This window comes from Genypterus blacodes, unplaced genomic scaffold (genome assembly GCF_046128005.1).
Source record: "Genypterus blacodes isolate CSIRO-AG114 ecotype Tasmania unplaced genomic scaffold, CSIRO-AGI_Gbla_v1 ptg000032l_1, whole genome shotgun sequence".
NCBI classification, from domain to species: Eukaryota; Metazoa; Chordata; class Actinopteri; order Ophidiiformes; family Ophidiidae; genus Genypterus; species Genypterus blacodes.
In genome coordinates, this window is record NW_027466845.1 from 4799414 (window position 1) to 4820015 (window position 20602).

At 45.1% G+C, this 20602-nt stretch overlaps 3 protein-coding genes and 1 long non-coding RNA gene across 14 annotated transcripts; 3 read left to right on the forward strand and 1 right to left on the reverse strand.

Moving 5' to 3' along the window:
* Positions 1–11: 11 nt before the first annotated feature.
* LOC142995480 (uncharacterized) lies at positions 12–2028 on the forward strand. Of its 9 annotated transcripts, none has more exons than XR_012961521.1 (4): positions 12–193; positions 805–969; positions 1174–1218; positions 1315–2028. It is a non-coding gene; the product is annotated as an uncharacterized LOC142995480 (long non-coding RNA). The 9 variants fall into 9 exon arrangements; XR_012961518.1 differs by having other exon boundaries at positions 13–180; XR_012961523.1 differs by having other exon boundaries at positions 14–193; positions 833–969.
* A 499-nt stretch (positions 2029–2527) lies between these two features.
* Positions 2528–7267, forward strand: paf1 (PAF1 homolog, Paf1/RNA polymerase II complex component). Of its 2 annotated transcripts, none has more exons than XM_076146339.1 (14): positions 2528–2740; positions 3353–3385; positions 3479–3571; positions 3644–3765; positions 4003–4069; positions 4172–4273; positions 4385–4490; positions 4653–4721; positions 4844–4947; positions 5043–5159; positions 5283–5411; positions 5501–5606; positions 6083–6167; positions 6320–7267. In XM_076146339.1, exons 1-14 carry the CDS (start codon positions 2694–2696, stop codon positions 6934–6936), a joined length of 1797 nt encoding a protein of 598 aa, XP_076002454.1. In that variant the 5' UTR covers positions 2528–2693; the 3' UTR covers positions 6937–7267. The 2 variants fall into 2 exon arrangements, with proteins under 2 accessions (XP_076002454.1, XP_076002455.1); XM_076146340.1 differs by having other exon boundaries at positions 3356–3385.
* Positions 7268–7283: 16 nt separating this feature from the next.
* Positions 7284–9080, reverse strand: gmfg (glia maturation factor, gamma). Its single transcript, XM_076146341.1, has 7 exons — positions 8925–9080; positions 8446–8542; positions 8293–8342; positions 8141–8192; positions 7966–8046; positions 7683–7756; positions 7284–7514 (listed from the first exon to the last, which is right to left on the reverse strand). Exons 1-7 carry the CDS (start codon positions 8991–8993, stop codon positions 7443–7445), a joined length of 495 nt encoding a protein of 164 aa, XP_076002456.1. The 5' UTR covers positions 8994–9080; the 3' UTR covers positions 7284–7442.
* Positions 9081–9685: 605 nt separating this feature from the next.
* On the forward strand, positions 9686–20507 carry samd4b (sterile alpha motif domain containing 4B). 2 transcript variants are annotated; one of them, XM_076145969.1, is made up of 13 exons: positions 9686–9774; positions 11207–11720; positions 11848–12324; positions 12511–12753; positions 12879–12988; positions 13313–13399; positions 13613–13880; positions 14066–14151; positions 14618–14733; positions 14888–15086; positions 15479–15605; positions 16163–16246; positions 17182–20507. In XM_076145969.1, the coding sequence occupies exons 2-13, from the start codon at positions 11525–11527 to the stop codon at positions 17208–17210; spliced, it is 2022 nt and encodes a 673-aa protein (XP_076002084.1). In that variant the 5' UTR covers positions 9686–9774; positions 11207–11524; the 3' UTR covers positions 17211–20507. The 2 variants fall into 2 exon arrangements, with proteins under 2 accessions (XP_076002084.1, XP_076002083.1); XM_076145968.1 differs by having other exon boundaries at positions 9694–10028.
* Positions 20508–20602: the final 95 nt, after the last annotated feature.

Below are 20602 nucleotides of genomic sequence, written 5' to 3' on the forward strand. Positions count from 1 at the left end.
ACACCTGAGAGGTCCGCAGACCTCAGCTTGAGAACCGCTGCGCAGCTGATTCCAGAACCCGGAAATACAAGCGAGCGACATGCCAGAGCTTTGTAAACAGAGAGCGCAGAAGAAGAATGCTGCCAGAGCTTTGTAAAGAGAGAGAAGAAGAAGAAGAAGAATGCTGTCGCTGTGAGCCGAGTGAGTAAACCGAGTGAGTGAGTGAGTGCAGCAGAGAGACGCTTAGCCGTGATGGCGGCGGAGGAGAGACGAGGAGAAAATATGACGTCACAGGAGACACGGGCTGCTGCTTCATGTGGACTCACACCTTAATACGATTTAAATGTAAACCGATAGTTGCGCTACATGTTAGATGCAAACTGAAGCCACAAAACAGATAATGTCGCTACTAGCTGCCTCTTGGAGCTCTAAAGTAGCAGCTAGGCTCGCTAACGTTAGCATAACAAACACAACAACTGACTAACTGTGTATCAATGTGTCGCAGAAGTTAAGTTTGTCATCGCGTTAACGCATTATTTACTCACTCTGTCATCTGCGAACGTTATCTTTATTGACATGGGCATTAACGTTCAAAATACGAGTTTATAGTCTTTACGTAGCCACTGTGTTTGTTTGGATGGAGCAGTAAACTTTGTCAGACTGAACTTGTTGACGTTGCTCGGTTCTCTTCAGAGCAGGGCCTTGTACAGTGCAGCATTTTAGGAACATGTCGTATACGAAACATACACAGGGTAAAAAAAAATCATCTGGAATGAAAGCTACACAATATAAGACATAATCATGTGTGTTTGCATTTGATTCTAGAGGCCATCGTTTGTTCTCCTGTTCCCAGAGTTCGAGGATGTTGTGTGAAGTCCTGCTCTCATCACTATGGTTCCTGTTTGTGATTTTCTGGGTTGAGACGATTGGTGTGTGGCTGTTTCTCTGCATGTTCTACCAGGACCGGGTGTTCTACCACTGGGGAGACGGGTAAGAGCAGAAATAAACAGCGCCATGCATCACTTCCATCAGACAGTTGGACGAGCGTTGTTTGGACTGTGGACACACTGTTTAGACCATATCAATGTTTTTGTTTTCATGTGTTACCAGACGGTCGTGTCTTGCTCTGTGATCTGTACGTTAATGTGCTTTTTCACCTTTGTTTGTAATTTAACCACTTGTGTTTTTTCACAGCATGTTTGCAGGCGATCCTGGACAGATCATCTACGTGTTGAATAGGTGAGAGCTTTGTTCTAAAAGAAAATGAAGTGAGATTTTGTCTTGAAAGAACAAACTATCCATGTACAAGGCCTGAACTGGCGCCTGTCCCCACAGAGTCGATACGAGAACGCACAGACAGACGCAGACCTAAGACTGAAAGGACACAGATCTCCACTCAGAGGACTCTCCATGGAGGCTCAAGACTCTCTATCCAGGTTCGAGACTCTCTGTGGAGACTCAAGACTCTCCATGGAAGCTCGCTGCAGTAGCTCTTTTCCTCTGCTCTAAATGTCTTTTGTCAGTGTAGGAACCTGTCCGTCTGTGTTTAACCATAGGTGATGTTGATTTGCTGCATGAGTGAATGATGTAATCACACCCTACAACCTGTCACATTGCAGACTGTATTGAACTGCAGATATTGGAGGAGCAAAATGATTTGACTGAACTGCTTTAGCTAAGATTGAGGTGAGTTGGTGTTTGGATCATACTGCCATTCTATGCAACCTGGGCTGTTGTAGCCCACAGCTACAGCAGGTTTGTGTAAAATATGTCAGGTAGGTCTGTGAATGTTCTTACCTACTGTCAGCTGCTTTGGTGTCTGGCTAATATCACAACAAGAGCTAGCGGAGTGATGGATTCTCTGCAGTATGTGCAGTCAAAAATAAGAAAAAGAGCATTGTTTTAAATGTAACTGTCTTTTTAAAATCTTGCTTTCATTCTCATGCATGTAGATATGAAAGCAATATGTGTAATTATACAATATGTATGATAAGAATGTCAATGTCATTTCGAGTATTAAAGGCGCAATTCTGATGCTTTAAACCCCAATCAGCTGATTATTTTGTCGTCCATTGTATTTGTGACTAAATGTTTTACTTGATGGTTCTATTATATTAATTGTTACAATGAATGAATATTTTAAAAGGCCAAGATCTGTAAACATCCATCCATTCTCTACACCTGTCTGTGTTTAGATGAGTCATAAACTACCTACAACACATGAATCATATCCAAATACAACCTTTTCTAAAATTAAAGAAGTCTAAACGCTTTTTAATCAGTACACTAAAGCAAGACTTTTGAAAGTGTAGCAAATAAAAGTGTAGCTTGATTGGTATGACAAATGTAAATATTATCCCTAAAGGACTTAACATCTGATAATAGTAATGAAGCTTGTTTCAGTCTTTATTATTGACTTTACTCATGGAAATTTCAAAAAAATTCAAATATGAGCTATTTATCACATCGTATCTTTCGCTTCCACTCCGGGACACTAGGCGGCACTCAGCAAACAAACCAAAACCTTATTTCTCTGTTCCAAATCAAGCGCCGGGTCACTACGCGTCACTGTCCAGGCACAACAGCAGCGCTCTGTAACGGGGAGGAAGAATTAACAATTATTTATACTTAAGACAAATCGGAATTGATATTGTTGATTGTTTTGGAAACAAGAAAGAAAAGCTGCTTTGAGTTGTGAGCAGTTTGTGTCCAACATGGCTCCAACTATCCAGACGCAATCTCAGCGGGAGGACGGGCACAGGTAGGAGCGCTGCCCCGGGTTACTTAGCTGCTCCTCGGCGCGCGGGCAACAATTTCACCGGTCAATCGCGTTGTAACGAATAGTCGATGACTGCTGGAGTTGGTCACCGGTTGTGGTTGTAGCTCGCGCGGCGAAGCTCACGTCAAAAGAAGCGACGAGTGCGGTTAACCGAATGCTAAGCTAACATAACGTAGCAGCATGACTGAAATGTGTGTTTTCTGTCAATATTTGTGTTTTTAGGAGAAGGGGAAATTCAGTTAAACAAATAATTAACGTCTGAGGGAAATAATTAGCAACGGAGTTAGCATTTTGACTACATTCTCCAGAAGTGTTATGGTTGTCTGCATTGTTGTGTTTGTTTGTTTGTTCGAACTAAACTAGAAAACACTGGTTAAGAACTTTGCGGGGTAAATCTGTGTTACTTGTTAGGTTTTACATCTTCTGCCGGTCTTATTTTGAAAGCTGCTATTGGTAACGTATCGATTAATCGGCATATCAACTTTGACTGTAAAGAGTTGACAATAAGACAGTTGTAGCAGTGTAATAATGACAGTATCTCTGTGTAGCAGTGGTTTATGAGAGATGGTAACCGATCTTTTCTCTTTTCTCTAGCAGGCCGTCGTCCCACAGAACGGTCCCAGAGAGGTGAGGCCATGTCACCATTCCACCGTCGATGTACTGCCAAAGTGTGTTTAGGTGTCAGCGAAGTAAGTGTGTGTGTGTATGTCCCTATGACAGGTCGGGAGTGGTGTGTCGGGTGAAATACTGCAACAGCCTGCCCGACATCCCCTTTGACCCCAAATTCATCACGTATCCATTTGACCAGCACAGGTGAGTCCTCTGGTGTTCATAGGCACGTCTATAGATGACAGATATATATTTATATGTATTTATCTCTGGCAGGTTTGTCCAGTACAAAGCCACCTCTCTTGAGAAGCAGCACAAGCATGAGCTCCTGACTGAGCCGGACCTCGGGGTCACCATCGATCTCATTAACCCAGACACCTACCGCATAGACCCCAACAGTAAGTTACTGTTCTTACATCTTACCATATTACTGAGATCATGTGACATGAATAAGGCCTTTGTTACTCATCATTAAGATCAGAAGTTAACATGAATCGGACTCTCCACGACATCTAGTAGCTCTAAGTAGTCGTGATATTCTCAAATCTGTCTGCGTCTCTAATGAACGTGAGTCTCGGGCTGTGATTAGAGCGATGGCCATCTGCTGACGTGTCAAATCTCCATCCAAATTTCAGTTCTGTTGGATCCGGCTGATGAGAAACTCTTGGAGGAGGACATCCAGGCTCCGTCCAGCTCAAAAAGGTGGGGTGGGCAGATACACAGCATGGTGTTGTTTCAGAGGTGTGTGAAGAGCTCCTGTCCAAACCCCTCTGTCTGTCCCTCCCTCTGTCTGTCTGTCTGAAGGTCACAGCAGCACGCCAAGGTGGTGCCATGGATGAGAAAGACAGAATACATCTCCACAGAGTTCAACAGATACGGTGTCTCCAATGAGAAAGTGGAGGTCAAGTAAGTCAGCTAAACCCACTGTTACTGCGTTTAGATTCATCTTTAAGTTTTAAGTATTGCTTTGCACGCGTGTGTTTGTGTGTGTATGACCCGGACGTGTTTTGTCGTCAGGATCGGCGTGTCCGTCAAACAGCAGTTCACAGAAGAAGAAATCTACAAGGACAGAGACAGCCAGATCTCTGCCATCGAGAAAACGTTTGAAGACGCACAGAAATCGGTGAGCGAGAATCTTAGTGGGGTTTATTTACATCCCATAATGCAGTCTTTTGATTAAATTGATGATGACTAAATTGGATGCAGTCTGGCCTTCTTCCCTCGGGGCCGTCGGGTTTGAATCGGCACAGAGCATGTAAATGAAATAAAGTTTGTTTCTCCTCAGATTGCACAGCACTACAGTAAACCCAGAGTCACGCCTGTGGAGGTGCTGCCTGTGTTCCCTGACTTCAAGGTGAGCGGGCATCACTTTGAAAACACACTTAGTTCACTTTTGTCCACTTTTCAGGGTTTCTGCAATTGTGAAAATGATTGAAAAGTCATTAATCATGTTTTAATTCCCCCTCCCCTCCCCAGATGTGGATCAACCCGTGCGCTCAGGTCATCTTTGATTCTGACCCTGCACCTAAAGACATCTCGGCCCCGGCGGGAGTGGATATGATGTCTCAGGCCATGATCAGGTCTCCACAAACAACCTCTGTGTGGGCTCGGGTATTAATGGTTAACATTTTCTGCGTGAACGGCGATTTACTGTGCGTCTCTCTGTGTAACGCAGAGGTATGATGGATGAGGAAGGAAACCAGTTTGTGGCCTACTTCCTGCCCCATGAGGAAACGCTCCGCAAACGCAAGAGGGATTGCGACGAGGGTCTGGATTACATGCCAGAAGATCTGTGAGTCAAATATGGCGTCAAAACACAGACGTTTAGATTATAATGACTGCATTTCCTGTTTACTTCATAACATTATACCAGCAAGTGAACTGACAAGTATGTATTCTACTTTCTGTGCATCAGGTACGACTACAAGATCGCCAGAGAGTACAACTGGAACGTCAAGAACAAAGCCAGCAAGGGTTACGAGGAGAACTACTTCTTCATCTTCAGAGATGGAGATGGTGTTTACTACAACGAGCTGGAGACCAGGTAACGACCGCTTAAGTAACTCTGTCAAAACAAATGTAATGTCTGCTCGTGTGTCTCTGTCCTCTGACGCCGTGTGTTCTGACCTACAGGGTGCGTCTGAGCAAGAGGAGGGCCAAGGCCGGAGCACAGTCCACCACCAACGCCGTGTTGGTGTGCAAGCACAGAGACATGAACGAGAAGGAGCTGGAAGCCCAGGTGACCCTCAGCTCTAATCTCACACTTTGTTTGCTTTATCATGCAGAAAAAGAGTTTGTTTCTGAACACCGATGTGGCTTATTAACTTGTGTTATTGTTATTGTGTACCGCTGTTGCACAGTGGCTGGTTTTTGGTGTAAGAATTATACTTAATTGCAATTTGTGAAAGAAGCAATACTGTTGAAGGAAACAAAAGGTCCTTATGGGCAGAATGTTGCATAGTTATTCACACGAATAGAGGGTTTGATTAAATCCTTAATCATTGAGCCATAGTAAAAAGTTCTCTGCACAGTGAAGACATTCAACATTGTCTAAGCGTGTAGCTGCAAAGCTTCCAACGTACTTGCATGGTGTGTGATTGAGATGAGACCCAAGGACTGGACCTTTCTGTCATACAGCATCAGCTACGCTCTTAGATTCTTTATCTCAGACAGTCGTAGTTTCCTGGTGTCATTCCTCTTCTTTGTTGTCCTCAGGAAGCACGGAAAGCTCAGCTGGAGAACCACGAGCCAGAGGATGAAGAGGAAGACATGGATCTGGACAAGGACCTGCAGGACTCTGGTTAGTTGTCTGTTTATCTTCACTATCTTCCTCTGGTCCAGGTGTCTTCACTTCATTTGTAACGCACAATTCAGTCATTTATGTCTGCGTTCGATTGTAAGTTATTATCTGATTCTACTTCTGACATTATTGTCATGATTTGTTCTCTCCAGGTGATGAGAAGGAGAAGGGCAGCGGCAGCGACGCAGAGAACTCGGCAAGTGACTCCGACAGGGACGACAGGGAAGACAGGGAAGACGGGGAAGACGGTGAAGACGGGGAAGATAGGGAGGACAGGGAAGACAGGGACAACAGGGACAACAGGGAGGGCGAGGACCGCGAGGACCGCGTGGACCGTGAGGACCGTGAGGACCGGGAGGACCGGGAGGACCGTGTGGATCGTGAGGACCGTGAGGACCGCGAGCCAAGAGAAGAGGAAGAGGAGGAGCAGAACAAAGCGAAGAGAAGGAGGAAAGCCAGCGGCAGCGGAAGCGAGAGCGGAGAGGACCGGACCAGAGAACTGCGGGACGAGGAGGAGATCTTTGGCAGCGACGACGACAGCGACAATGACGACGACAACGACGACAACGAGCCCAAGCACTCCGCCCGTAGCAGCGGGGAGGAGGGCAGCGGCAGCGATGACGAAGGAGGACACAGGGGCGGCAGCAGGAGTCGCAGCGCCTCTCCGGCACGCAGCGACCGCAGCAGCGATCACTCGGAGACGCGAGCACAGAGCGGCAGCGGGAGCGAGAGAGGTTCAGACTCCAGCGACGCCAGTGACAGTGAATGAGACCTGTAATGTGGACGCAGTGATGACGGCCATCTTAGCCGCTCGTCTGCTCCAAACGGCATTTTTTACCGAGCTGTGGCTGCCTCGTGGCGGCCTTATGCTGATCCATGAAATATCAAACGACTTGTATAATAGATGGTCACAGCCATGGGGATCTTGGTAATCTCATATAGATTTTAGTCTAGATTTAGTTCACACATAGCAGTCCTCTGTTTCTGTCTGTCAGGTGTTCGATATGATTCGAGCTTGTAAATTTGTTTTCTCTTCTTTCAATCCGTCTTTGTGCTTTGGCTGTGAAAGTGATAATAAAATCAGGTAACATTTTGTAAGAAAACGACACAAGTGTGCATCATTTAAAGGTTTTATTACCCAGACAGACGAATGAATCTGTCTGGACAAAACATGAAGGCGTAATTATTCGATTTCAAAATACAGTGAAGTGAAATTGAGTTGAGAGAGAAAACAAAGGGAGAAAGCTGATGAAGGGATTTTTGGATGTTGCCTGTTCAATTGAAAAATCCCAGGTGCTTCTTCAGCCATTCTTCTGTCAGGTCATCAGCGCTCCGTGTTTCAAAGACCTCGGAAAATAAGGTAAAAGAATATCACAGTCAAATATACGCACAGGAAACCTGAACACACAATTCAAAGCAAAAAGTGAACCTAACAAACTTCACAAAAAAAGGATTTATGAGAGGACGGCTGTATCAGATTGAGATTCTAATAATAGTCATATTGGAGGTAATCACCTTTGTGAGCTCTGCGGCTTGGACCAGCTGGTTCTTGCTGCCTGCGTACATCATCTGTTGCTCTGGTTTACAGCCTGCTCGGTAAAATTAGTAATTTTTCAAGGGAGCCAATATGAGTCATGTTCATCACCACTGTAAAAACTCTCTAACTGGGTGTCAGACGAGAGGAGATGTTTAATCAATTAGCCAGGTAACGATCATCAATCTCAACCAAACGGGCGATAATTCAGTTTTATGAAGGAGAACAAGATTGTGTTTGACTCGTGAGGGGACGATTGCTCACCCAATGGACTGCAGAATATGAAACACAGCGGGTAAGACACTCTGCCGTCGCCATGGACGAGTTTGTAGCTGTAGACGATGAATGTGATTTATATTGTTAAGGAAAAGGGCTGATTTACTGATACTGAAGACTTCTTTCTGAGCTCTGATATTAACACGTGACGTTCAATGAGGATATCTGGGCTGACGTTCTGGAAGTTCTTCTCTCAAATCGTCCAGAGAGATATCCTGAGAGACAAAGCGGGGGAGGTCAGGGGGGTTAGCAGGGTCAGCAGAATGGAATATCACTTTGCAAATTAGTGAGGTAATTCTACAAATATTCACTTGCCTCATATTCCTCCTCAAGGATAACAACTTGTTTGGCCATGTCTATTTTCACTGAGACATGAGAACATTCATGAGGCTTTGAGGATTGAATCATGACTCTTTGGGATAGAAGTCTAGAAGTAACATTCACCAGCTGCATGCATGTGATACTCACTTATTATGGCAGCATTGTTGGTCTCCTTACGAAATCTAAACTTCCTCAATTTGGCTTTCAGATCTTCATGCACTTCACACACGACCAGAGCGCTCGACTGCAACAGGGAACAGAGGAAATACGCTTAAATATTGGTAGTTTACAGAGAAATGTCACAATATCAAAGAATTCTCCATTCCTGCACACAGGGTTACGATCAACTGGGCCATTTGAGACGCTCGGCTCTTTGGTGTCATCAAAGCTTAGAAATATACTGAATATACTGAAGGCAGGAAATGTTTTTGCTGCAACATGCAAGAATGTCGTTTCCTGTGCGAGCAAAGAGTGGCGAACAAAGGTCACATTGGTAAAGTTAGATCAAAAGTCATCTGAAGTAGAAGTAAAATATAGGCTAAGTTAGAATGACAAGTCCGCCAGACCCAGTACATGTCAACAGAAAGGCAAAGTATTTCAAGCAGTTGCGTCAGTTTCTCTCTCACCATTCTCAAGGGCTCCTCGTTCTCCTTCCTGTTTTCAGACACACTGAAGTAGTTTGTTACCGCCAACATATAACAAACTGACAGCTACTTTTACAGTCAAGTTCTTCCCTTAATAGGCAGGAGGAGGGCAAACACACAACTAGAGGTGCTCCCCCTTTCACCAACACAAGGTGACACCAGTGTGCAGGAGCTCCCTCAGTCTTCACATCTCTTCATGTGTATGCAGGTGGAAGATAATGTGTGGAATTATTTGGAATGCCCTGGATTTCTGCATTAATTCCTCATTTCTGCATTATTTCCTGGTTAAACAGGCTCCGATCGCCATCCAACTCATGATAATGTACAAACACAATCTGTCTGCAGAGGAGAAGTGGGCAGGGAAAGTGGATGAGTGGACGGATTGTTTAAACATTTACAATTCGGACTGGATCAGAACCTTCTTTAAGAGCAATTGCTTTATTCCCCACGGTTTTATTTTTGTTTGTCACATATTTTAGATTTACACATTTTCATTTATGTGTTTATTTACGTTACGTATTTTTTATTCATGTTTATTGACACTCTTTTACTTACCAAACAATAGGTGTGGCAAAGCCATACTGTCTAATTAACTTATTTTAATCTATTAATGCATTTTGTCTGCAAGGTTTTTATTTACTTGACTGTGCTAACTGCTTTATGTGTTTGTATTAATTATAATTTAAACCCTGTATAGTCGCTAAGCTATGGGCGGGGCCAAACAGTACGTGCTGTCCAGACGTGTGACGTATGACGCCTTACGTCAACTCAAAATCGAAGTAGATTTCTCCAGGCGTACACTCTTTATTTTGTGTATTGCATTAAACATTTTGTACGTATATTCTTTACCATGGCATGTTTGAAATAACGGGAGCTTGTCGCTGTAGCGGAATGTGCCTAAGAAGCGACGCGCATGGGATCTGAACCTACGCTTCTTTCAGCTAAGCTAACATTATTGCATCTTTACGCAAACTTGCTAGCGAAGGAGCTAGCGTGAGCGCCCTGCCGTCGAGCTAGCTATGAAGTAACGCTAGCACCTTAGCTAGCGCGTTAGCTTAGCTCGCCAACCAGTGACAACTGACAAAGGTAAACAACCGAGCTTCTGAGCCGCTCTCACTGCAGACTAACTTCGTATTGATAACTCGCCCTACTCTCTGTGGACTGGATATGCGGTTTAGCCACCGGGTTAGCACGCAGGCTGGGGCAGGGAGCTGGGAGATGGACATATGAGCAGCAACAGCGTCTGCGAAAAACAATACAAATCCCGAACCCCTCATCAGTGAGTAGGCCGAGCAAGCTAACTCCGGCTAACCGCTATTTGAACGCTAGCCTGCCGGTTACAGCTGCCGAATGTAACGTTAGCTACTTTAAACTTAATAAATAGTGTTGGTCCAAAGGCGGGCAGCCGACCGGAGTTTATTGGCAGACATTAAGGTTTGTTTTAATGATAGTGCCTTCTGCTCGGGTGACATATTGTAGAGTTTACAGTGTTGGCAGGTGGGAGTTTTGACATGTAGCTGGGTAGTGGCTCTCTGCGCTATCTCTATCTGTCCACTTGTAGATAATCTGTGTATTATGATGAGCTGTTCTAAATACAGGGCGCCGGTCACAGCCTTGTTGCTTTGCCCAGCAGCAGATTAATTTAGGTTGCAAACTTCTGCATCAGCTTTTCTCAGCGTTACTGCCCCGCTGTCTTAACGCGGACAAGTCACCATATGAGTCTTACTGTGGTAGCAACACTGAAGTCTCACTTGTGATTAACATCTTTAGATAGTCATCTTCATGTTTTGTCTGGTCATAACCCATGACGTGTGAATCCAAACCTCTGAGGTGCTGATTAAGCTATTTACATTTGAGTTAAGAAATCAGTATTTGGCTTCATTTAGTCTGCTGCTAAATAATACACAACTGCCATTCTTTGCACATCATCAACACAATTTGTTGTCATCTCACTGTCCAGGAATATGCCGTCTCATTGATAGTGAGTTCAGTTCAGTTTGTTTGCTGTCAGCCTGCTATTTGCCTCCTTATTATGTATTTATTTTTTTAAATTAAGGCATTTTTGCAGCTTAGAGAATGGCAGTGGATGTTTGCACAGCTGTCTTTAAACCATGTGAATAATATAGTCTACTGGCTGATCAGTTGGTCTGTTGGTCAGGGCTCATGTTTACTTGTGGCTTTATTAATGCATGCCGTCTCACTGGATGAAGTGAAAATACAATTAAACAAATATTAATAGTTGTTTTCTTTCTGTTGTTCGTTAGGATGCAGATGATGTGATCCTGAACATACCAGTTTTAAGAAAAAACCCTTTCCTGTTTGTGTCATTACCAGCCACAGTTGACACATTTCCCACTCTTACTCCATAAGACCTCCAGATAATCCACACGCCCCCTCTATCTGCAGTCACTCCTGCACCTGAACCATGTGAGGGCCCCTCGGTCCAGTCTGAGGGGATCCCGGGACTGTTGCAACTACGACCCCGCTTTGCGGGGCTAGATTGACTCTTGTGAGAAAGAAATCTTCCCATTAACCCCCTCCCCATCCGCACATTCCTGTTCTCCTCCCCAAGGAGACACGCCATGATGTTCCGAGACCAGGTAGGTATCCTCACGGATTGGTTCAAGGGCTGGAATGAATGTGAACAGACGGTGGCACTGTTATCCCTCCTGAAGAGGGTGTCCCGCACCCAGGCTCGCTTCTTACACATCTACCTAGAGCACTGGCTGGCAGACTGCACAGAGATCCACATCCTAGAAGCTGAGGCCAACAATGCAGGTAGCTGAGAGTTCTTTGATTATGTGCTGGAAACATTAGTTCTTACTTTGCCTGATACAGAGGATGTTGTCTTCAACCACAAACAGAGATATTAATCAGCCCTTTCTGGTTCTCTATTTGTCATCAGCAATTGTCAGTCAGTGGCACCAGGAGCCAAAGGAGAAGGTGGTGTCTTTGCTGCTGTCCCACCTGCCTCTACTACAACCACGGAATAGTGAGGCCAAATGTGAGTACATGAAGCTGCTGCAGAAGGTGTTGAGTCACACCATCGAGAGCAGCCTCTTTGTAGAAGAGAGCAGACAGCTGCTGTCCTATGCTCTCATCCACCCTGCCACCACTCTGGAAGACCGCACCTCTCTTGCCATGTGGCTAAACCACTTGGAGGAACACCTATCCGGTGGCTATGCACCCTCCACCCGGGCTCCATCCAGCCCCTACCACCCACGCCAGGGCTCAGATGAATGGTCCAGCTCTGCAGAGGGACTGGACCCTAGCCACGCCTGGCATGACAAGTCCTCTTCATCCAGCACATCTCCAGCAGGCCAAAATGGACACATGCCTTTCCCCGGCGGGATGTCCTCTCCCATAAACAGCAATAACACCGGTAAGATCTCCCCCCCTGCTTTCATGTCATATAGTGGGGTTTGTGGATTTATGGTACACTTCAATTAGCATAAGTTATTAGCATTTAGCATTCAATAGCTTTTGGTTTGGATATTATTGATTCTAGATTGCCAACACATTCCCTTTTTCCTAATGTTCCACTTACCTGAATCTCTTCTCTCTCTAGGCCTGGGTATGCAAATGCAGCCAAGCCCCATGAAGAAGCCCATGTCTATAATCCCCTCCAGCCCCCAGGCTTGTGGCTCAGAGTGGGTCAGCCAGGATGACCAAGGGGGCCGGCAGACCTTCATCACAACAGACCACGCGCCCCTTTCCCCCCAGAGCAGTGTGGCCTCGTCAGGTAGTGAGCAGACAGAAGACCAGGGCTCCTCACGCAACACCTTCCAGGAGGATGGCAGTGGCATGAAAGGTCAGAGTTCATCGCCAGTGCACTCTATGCGTCACCTAACTGCTCCTTTACTTCGGTCTAAGTCGGGCGCTAAGCTGTAATGTAGGGATAACCTTTCATTTTGTTGGTGTTTCTCTTTGTTATAGATGTTCCTGCCTGGTTGAAGAGCCTCCGCCTTCATAAATATGCATCACTTTTCTCCCAGATGAACTACGAGGAGATGATGATTCTCACAGAGCATCACCTGGAGTCACAGGTTTATACGCCTTCCCTTTGCATATGCTGAGGCCGTGCTTTGATTATTCCACCCTCCTTATCAATTGTGAACATTACTGTCCTCAGACGTGATGATACATCAACTCTCAATGAGGCATGAAATTAAGCAATGCACCCTGCAGTTATATTGAGCCAGTCTCACACACAAATGTAGCAAATTTGCCTCTGCCCCTTGGCTTGAATGAAACAGATGGTGATTAGGTTTGTTATTTACTAACTGTACAAATTGCTCAGTGTTCCCACAAGGAACGGCTTGCTTTCTTTTCATGGCATCTTGTTATTTTCCATCTTTTTTATTTCATAGAACGTCACTAAAGGGGCGAGGCACAAGATTGCTTTGAGTATCCAGAAACTGCGGGAGAGGCAGAGTGTCCTCAAGTCTTTAGAAAAGGTAAGGTTATTGTTTTTTATCCCGGGAATGCTGGAGCGGCGTTTTGTTTTGATGATTTAGAAAGTGGTTCTGCTCGCCAACACAGGGTCAGTCACAGAGCACAGCTGGCACAGGAGGTTCATTGTCTTTTCCCCTCAGTAGGGCAGAGTCTTGCAAAACACTGAATCTTGTGAATAGTCTCACAGTTTATGACGTGGAAACGTTTGTCGACAGGATATTTTGGAAGGTGGTAACCTGCGCAACGCCCTCCAAGAGCTGCAACAGATCGTCATCACACCCATCAAGGCCTACAGCCTTGTAGTGCAGACTCTCGCCGACGCGGCCGCGCCCTCTTTAGACGTCTCTAAGCCGGGGGCCGATAAGGAGTCGTCATCCGAGGGCTTCCGGTCCCACAACCCGCCGCCCTGCGATGGAGACTCCTTGGCCACACCCATTTCAGACGGCGACATTGCTGGACAGTTCACTCGTGTCATGGGTAAAGGTGAGAGAGCACGTGTTTGTTTTCACCAGACTGAACGACATAGATCCTGGACTACTTACTGTTTACTGTATTTGCAATACATTGAAGTGCAATTCCACGTGTTGGCTGCCCTTTGTTTGCTTTGTGCGTCGTCATCATATTTGCTCAGCGTGTGTGAATATGCAAACGCTTTCCTTCCCTCTCAGTGTGTACCCAGCTGCTGGTGTCGAGGCCAGATGAGGAGAACATCAGCTGTTACCTTCAGCTCATTGAGAAGTGTTTGACACATGAGGTGAGCCGGCCCGCACAGCCAGTGTTTGGGAAACGAACGTATCTGTGTGATTTGTGTACATGGCTTTGCATATCCAACATGCCTTAAGGGCAAATTTAACAAGAACAGTGAGTGAGAGTGCAAACCCTCGCCTCAGCTGCTCCCTCATTCTTTTCTATGCTGCTATGGAAACATGCAGTTCACAGCTTTTTTCCTGCATATTTCTGTATTTTTGAAAACTTCAGTAATATCAGCAATGGTAGTAATAGATGATTTATAAACCTTTCAATCCTATTTCACTGTTTTTGTTGAGTTTGTAAGCCTGATGTTCTGCAGAGGGATAAATAATGATTCTGATTTTGAGGATAGGATTTGTCTTAAGGCTGCAGCCCAAAGATCAGCACTTCATCATTTTCTCAAACTGTCCAGTGCTGATTGGAATGCTGAGGCCTTTGTTTCTGCTGCTCTCTCTCCTCGTCGGCGTCAGGCTTTCACAGAAACTCACAAGAAAAGGCTGGTCTCCTGGAAGCAGCAGGTCCTCAAACTGCTCCGCCTCTTCCCTCGGAAAGCTATGCTGGACATGCCCGTGTACAGACAGAAAGGGTGAGATGCCGCCAAGTCTCTTTACCTTTGATCTGCGTGTCTGGCTGGGGCTGTGTCACGCCGGCTGAATGTAACACGCTCCCTCCACTTTACATCTTTTGCCCGTTGAATTTCTGTGGCGAATCTCATGCGCTTTCATCTGCTCTTCCTGTAGCTGGGCGTACGGCTCCAACTCCCTCCCCACAGCGGGCTCTGTGAGCGGAGGTGTAGGGCGGCGGGGCCAAAGGCAGTTCCCCATGACCCCTCGTGGACTCCCAGCCGGGCGCATGGGTCTCCTGAGTCCAGGCGGGATTGGCGGAGCTTCTCCACGCCATACACTTACTAATCCTGCGCTGGCCGGCCAGGGTAGACAAGTCAGTACTCAATGCGTCGGCGTATTTCCCCTGACACACATTAGACGAGTCAAACCGTTGAGTGTCTAGCTTTAGCATATGTTGCTTAGATTCTCCTCTCCGTCTCCTTTTGCTACATGTTGCGTTATTGACCTGCATGATGAGGCGCCTCAGGCATCATAATGAAAGAGTAAACATTTGTTCTACGAAGGGAAACAAGTAGGAAAAACGAAGTGCAGGCAGTCGAATCGATATACGCAAAGCAGTACAAGGGGTTAGGAACGGCATTTTTATATGAATTGATTCATTATCATAGCTTGAAGAGGTTCTGTGTTGTGACTTGGCTGACTTGGCTTTTCACGTTCCTGGGATGAGTGGCGTTTGTGTAATGAGAACTTTTGTTTTCCTTACAGAGCCTGTGGTTTGCCAACCCCGGGGGCAGTAACAGCATGCCAAGTCAGAGCCGTAGCTCCGTGCAGCGGACACACTCGCTCCCTGTCCACACTTCCCCACAAACCATGCTCATGTTCCAGCAGCAAGGTAACACCGCAGGCCAACGCTTCCTTCTGACCTTTTGTTTACAATGACATGCACCTCACCGCCACAGTCCACCCCTGTCTCTATGTACAGTGTGTTCATATCTCAATCCATATGTTTGTGTAGATATGTCCAACTCCGGGTTAGATTGATTCTCACTCACTCGTGGCCTCAGAATCACATCCCACATGGGTCTTAGGTGACTGCTTGTCAGTTTGCGCTACACTGCTCATATTTGACTTCCTCTCTGGGGAAAATAGCTCTGCAAAAATACACATTAGTACACCTACACACAAACACGTCACATGCTTCAAGCCGTTTGATCATCTCCACGTGTAATAGGACCGACAGATGGGGACTGGTTGATATGCCTCAGCAGTAGTTTAGCATTAAACCATGTGCTGTGTGTGTATTGTAGGATCATTCAGCTGCGTATCAGATCACCATCAAACTCAAGAATCATAGGAACATCAGCATTGTAATAATTTGTTTACATTCATAACATTGTGAATTTTCCTCTCTCTAACTGAAGACTTTGGTTTGGTTGTTTTTTCCCGTAGAATGCCAAGTTCCAGGTTCTGACCTGGAGATCAACCCCACGCTGGAGTCACTGTGCCTCAGTATGACGGAGCATGCCTTAGGGGGTAAGTGTCCTCAGCGGCGCAGTGTTAAATAGGCTAATGCTAAGTTCCAAGCTCCCAGGTGAACCCTTTGAAACATCAACATGTTAAATGAACCGTCTCTCTTAATATGTCAGTCTGATTTTAGGTCTCTGAAAGGCATCACACACACATCTGTAGAGTGAAAGAAAGTTTATGTGACCGGTATAGCCATGACAACACAGCAAAGAAAACAAAACAAACGTTCCTTCTTGAAGTCACACAGACGTTTATCACTCAGACACAAAGAAACGGAACTTTGATTGGACATAATTAGCATAATGTCTGTGTGAGGGCACAGGAAGCTATTACAAATGCAGTTCTGCAGCTCTACGCTTTTCCCTTCCAAGCAAGTGTAAATTGATCAAATTACAACAATCTGGGGAAGGTTCCGCTGTTTGCTCTGCGGCCCTGTGGTGATGACACAGACGGCTGAAAGTGCAGCATTGTCTCTGTTTGTCCTACTTTTGCAGTCGGACAAACCTGAATGTCTTTTTTTTCTTCTTCCATTTGCTTTGTCCCTGATGTGCTTGATGGTATGTTGAACAGCAAGTTTAGCCAAGTTTTACCGCATGCCCCAGAAGACCACAGGCTCATATAGCGGCTGCTTTCAAAAGCAGGGGAAGTACGCGCTGGCACCCCTCCAAACACTGCCGAATGTTTTGAACCGTAAATGTTCATTAAGTCGAATGTCGCTGTTAAAATATGTTTTTTCCGATGAGGTTATGTGTTCATGTACACGCAACCACTGCAGATTTAAAGTATTGTGCTTATTCTCTGGGGGGGAATTTCAGAATCTAGATTAGAACATAAATAGGTCCTAAATGTGTCTCTTAGTTTGGGTGGAGCTGCTAGGAGACCCCACAGATATCCAGGGGCTGAACAAATGTATTGAACATGTTTCTCTCTGGTCTTCTCAGATGGAACAGACCGAACGTCAACAATATGAAACAGAAGAAAGGAAGATACACTTCACTTCAGTTGAGGCCTGTTCAGTCCCTCGTCACCCAGCACAAAGATATTTGCTTATGAAAACCAGGCAAAGCGTTCACTACAAAATGACAAAAACTGTGTATATGTTCTCTAATATTTTTGTACTTTATTATATACAACTAAGTTTATTAAAAATGGATACAGATGATTATTATATTGCAGGTCAGAGAAAAAGTAAACTGTGCAAACTGCTCCATGTCGTCTGCAGGACTGTGACATGATGTGCAGAAGCTCAGCTTGCAGAGAGAAAAATGGTGGATTGGTGCTGTCTTAAAGGGTTCTGCCCTATTACGTTTTTCTTCTTTTCCTCCTGCCTTGGAGCAAGGCTTCTTTCCAAAAGACACTGACAGCCACAGCCCCTCCCCCAACACCGTGTTTGGATAAAAAAAAAAAAAAAAAACCTTCCCCATGCGGGAGTCAAGGCACTTTTAGAATAGAATCTTTTCTTGAGTTTGGGCACTAAGTTGTTACAGAGTGTCAAAAGTCCTGAGACCCAGAAGTGATTGAAGCTACGGTTTCCTCCTTAGATTCACAATTATTCTTTTCAGTTCCTGCAGTAAATAAGGAAAGCAGTTTGTCGCAAGCCTGTGAAATTCGAAAGTTCTCTTCTGAACTGTGTAGACTTCTTAACGCCTCAGCTGGGATTTCAACAGATTGAGAGTTAAGCATCATCCCAAATTGGTTTGTGGAGAGTCTGTCTATGAACGTAATGTGAATATCGCACAGCTTTGACGGCTGCAGAGCTTATTTCCCTGCGTAACTCCAGGAAGCCTAAATAAAATGAATTGCAAATCTGACGAGGGAACCCACGTCGTTCTTGGAGGTTTGCCTACAGAAAGACCTCGTCGCCCCGGCCAATCTGCTCGCACACTGACGCACTCGTTGAGAGGCTCCAGCTGTTGACCGGCGTTAAATCCCAGATACCAATCCAAACACTCCCTAGCCACACTCATTGTGGTGTAACCAGCGCTAGTGAGGGCCCGTGTTGGTTGAAGCTTAGAAGTTTCCCCCCACTTTGTTCTTCAGGTCCTCTCTCTCGCTGCCTTGCTCCCATACCAATGAAAGCTGAACATCTTTCTCTGGTCAAAATGCAGGGAAGAGAGGATGTAAAGGATGGGGGAGAAACTTGTAATTGGACTGTAGGCATTACCTTGGTGTTGGTAGTTTCTCTGCAAAATATGTAAGCGAAGTAGGAATGACTGTCCAAAGAAGAAGGGCTGTGCGATCATCCAGTTGCAAAAGATGTCTGTAGAAAAATGGATCAGAATGATATACCTTTTTTTTTTTTCCTTTTTCTGTTTTTAAAGAAGAGCAGTTTGAAGAATTCACCCCGGCTGCAACTTGTCTCTGTTTATATTTTATGCCCTGCCACATAAATGATGATGAATCTCATTTTGTGCCGAGGATTCCCAAAGGGAGGGGAAGAGAGGGAGGGAGGTGAGGGTGAGGTTTGCATGGTGCAAGAGCTGATTTTCTGTTGAATTGATGTACGCGAGGAGGGCAGAGTGTTTTCAATTTCCACTTTAATGCTGGGTGAGAAACCTTAATGAAACTCATCTCAACCCTCTGGCCCCCTTATGATTGGCTTTGGAAAATGAAGCTTGATCTGGTAATAAACGCTCCGGTGCACGGCGCCTCGCCCTCACAGCGCCCTTCCCTGAAAAACGGCCGACGTGAAGATTTGATGAATCATACTTAACGGTGCTTGACGATGTCCATATCTTCTGTTATTGTGTCTCAATGTGTTTCAGTCTCGGAAAAAAATATCCCTAACATTATCATGTGGTATCAGTGTTGAATCAAATCTGTCTTATACAGCCTCTGTCTTTAAATGTGGCAGAGCGGAGGTGCATGTATGTGTAATATGGTCTTAACCTTTGGATCACTCTTGGTTGTATCAGGCAGGGATAACCATTCACATTTCTGCAGAGCCATAGGAGGTCTGTCTCGTAAACATGGTTATTTACAGATGTCTTTTCCTATTGTATTTTTTACTCTCCCTTGATATTGATAACTTATGCTTTTGTTTTCTATAATCGCATGTTTTGCCACACTAATACAGCACTGTTGTAGATAGCGGACATGGTGGTTTGATGGTGCCCCAGAGTCACCGAAAGCTAGAGAGCAAAAAATATCGCAACTAATCGTAAATGTTTATACCACCTGAAATGTCACCACGGTTTACATCTCTCTGGGATTACGCCCCACTTCATGTTATATGATTTCATGAAAGTTCCATTGTCTTACTGTGTAACACATTAAAGAGCTGAAGCCTTCTCGCAAATGTTCTGGCTGGGTAGAGAACAAAAGCCTTCTACCCTTAATCCACGGACTCTCCTCGAGGCTCCATAGGTGTTTGAAGTGATGCTTGTATGAGGCATGTAACGCCTGCTTCTCTGGTCCCTGGGGTGATGAGAAAATAGTTTTCCTGGCCTTGTGATTCAACTGTCAGCCGTCACGTGCTGCCGATCTGTTCATGCGGTGCCTGAAACGCACACCTCCAGCATCCTCCATCTGTCCATTTAGGTTAATGGTCCTGAATAGTATTCTAGTCATGGATTTCCTCAGAGCAGGCTCTCGGATTGATCTGACTTACTGAATGCGTCACTTAAATGGACGTCTGCGGGTGAATGATGCTGACAACTTTTAAGACTTTGGTTTCTCTTATTTTAATAGTTTGACTATACTGTATATCAATACTAATGTGTTGTATACGACTCAGATGATCCTTTTCATAACCTCTGTAAAGTTTTTGGGTCCTTGAACGTGAAACGGCGATACAATGACTTAATTTATGCAGGCGTCTGTGCAAAACGCAGCAGGGTGTGACAATGATTATCTGAGCCACAAATGATGTGTGGTTCTAGCTAAACACTAATTGCAGGCCAAGGAATATGTTTACTCCATGTTTACATTCCAGTGATGCACGAAATGGATTATAGGGAATACACTTGTCTTGTTCAGTCTCATGTGGAGACTCCTAAGTGGTCCCTAGATCTTGTTGATGTCCCTGCCAGGCTTAGTTAACAAATAAAGCAGTCAGCTGCAGGCTACATTGCATCTTTGCCTTGTACGATTTCTATTTAATTCTGATGATTCCCCAGACATTTTTCTAATATTTTATGGACATTTTGCATCCCATGCTTACACTCTACTTTTTTACTGTCACTCGTATGTGTAAATGGTCTGAAGTGCAGCATTCGTCAGATCATTGACGGTCCAAATAAAGGAGTTTAATTCTTTTGCAACTTGACTCACGACTTGTCATTCTGTGGATCACATACTTATTAGCTACGCCAGCTTTGCTCAGCTGCCAAAAAGTTAATTTGCATCTTCACATTTGCAAAT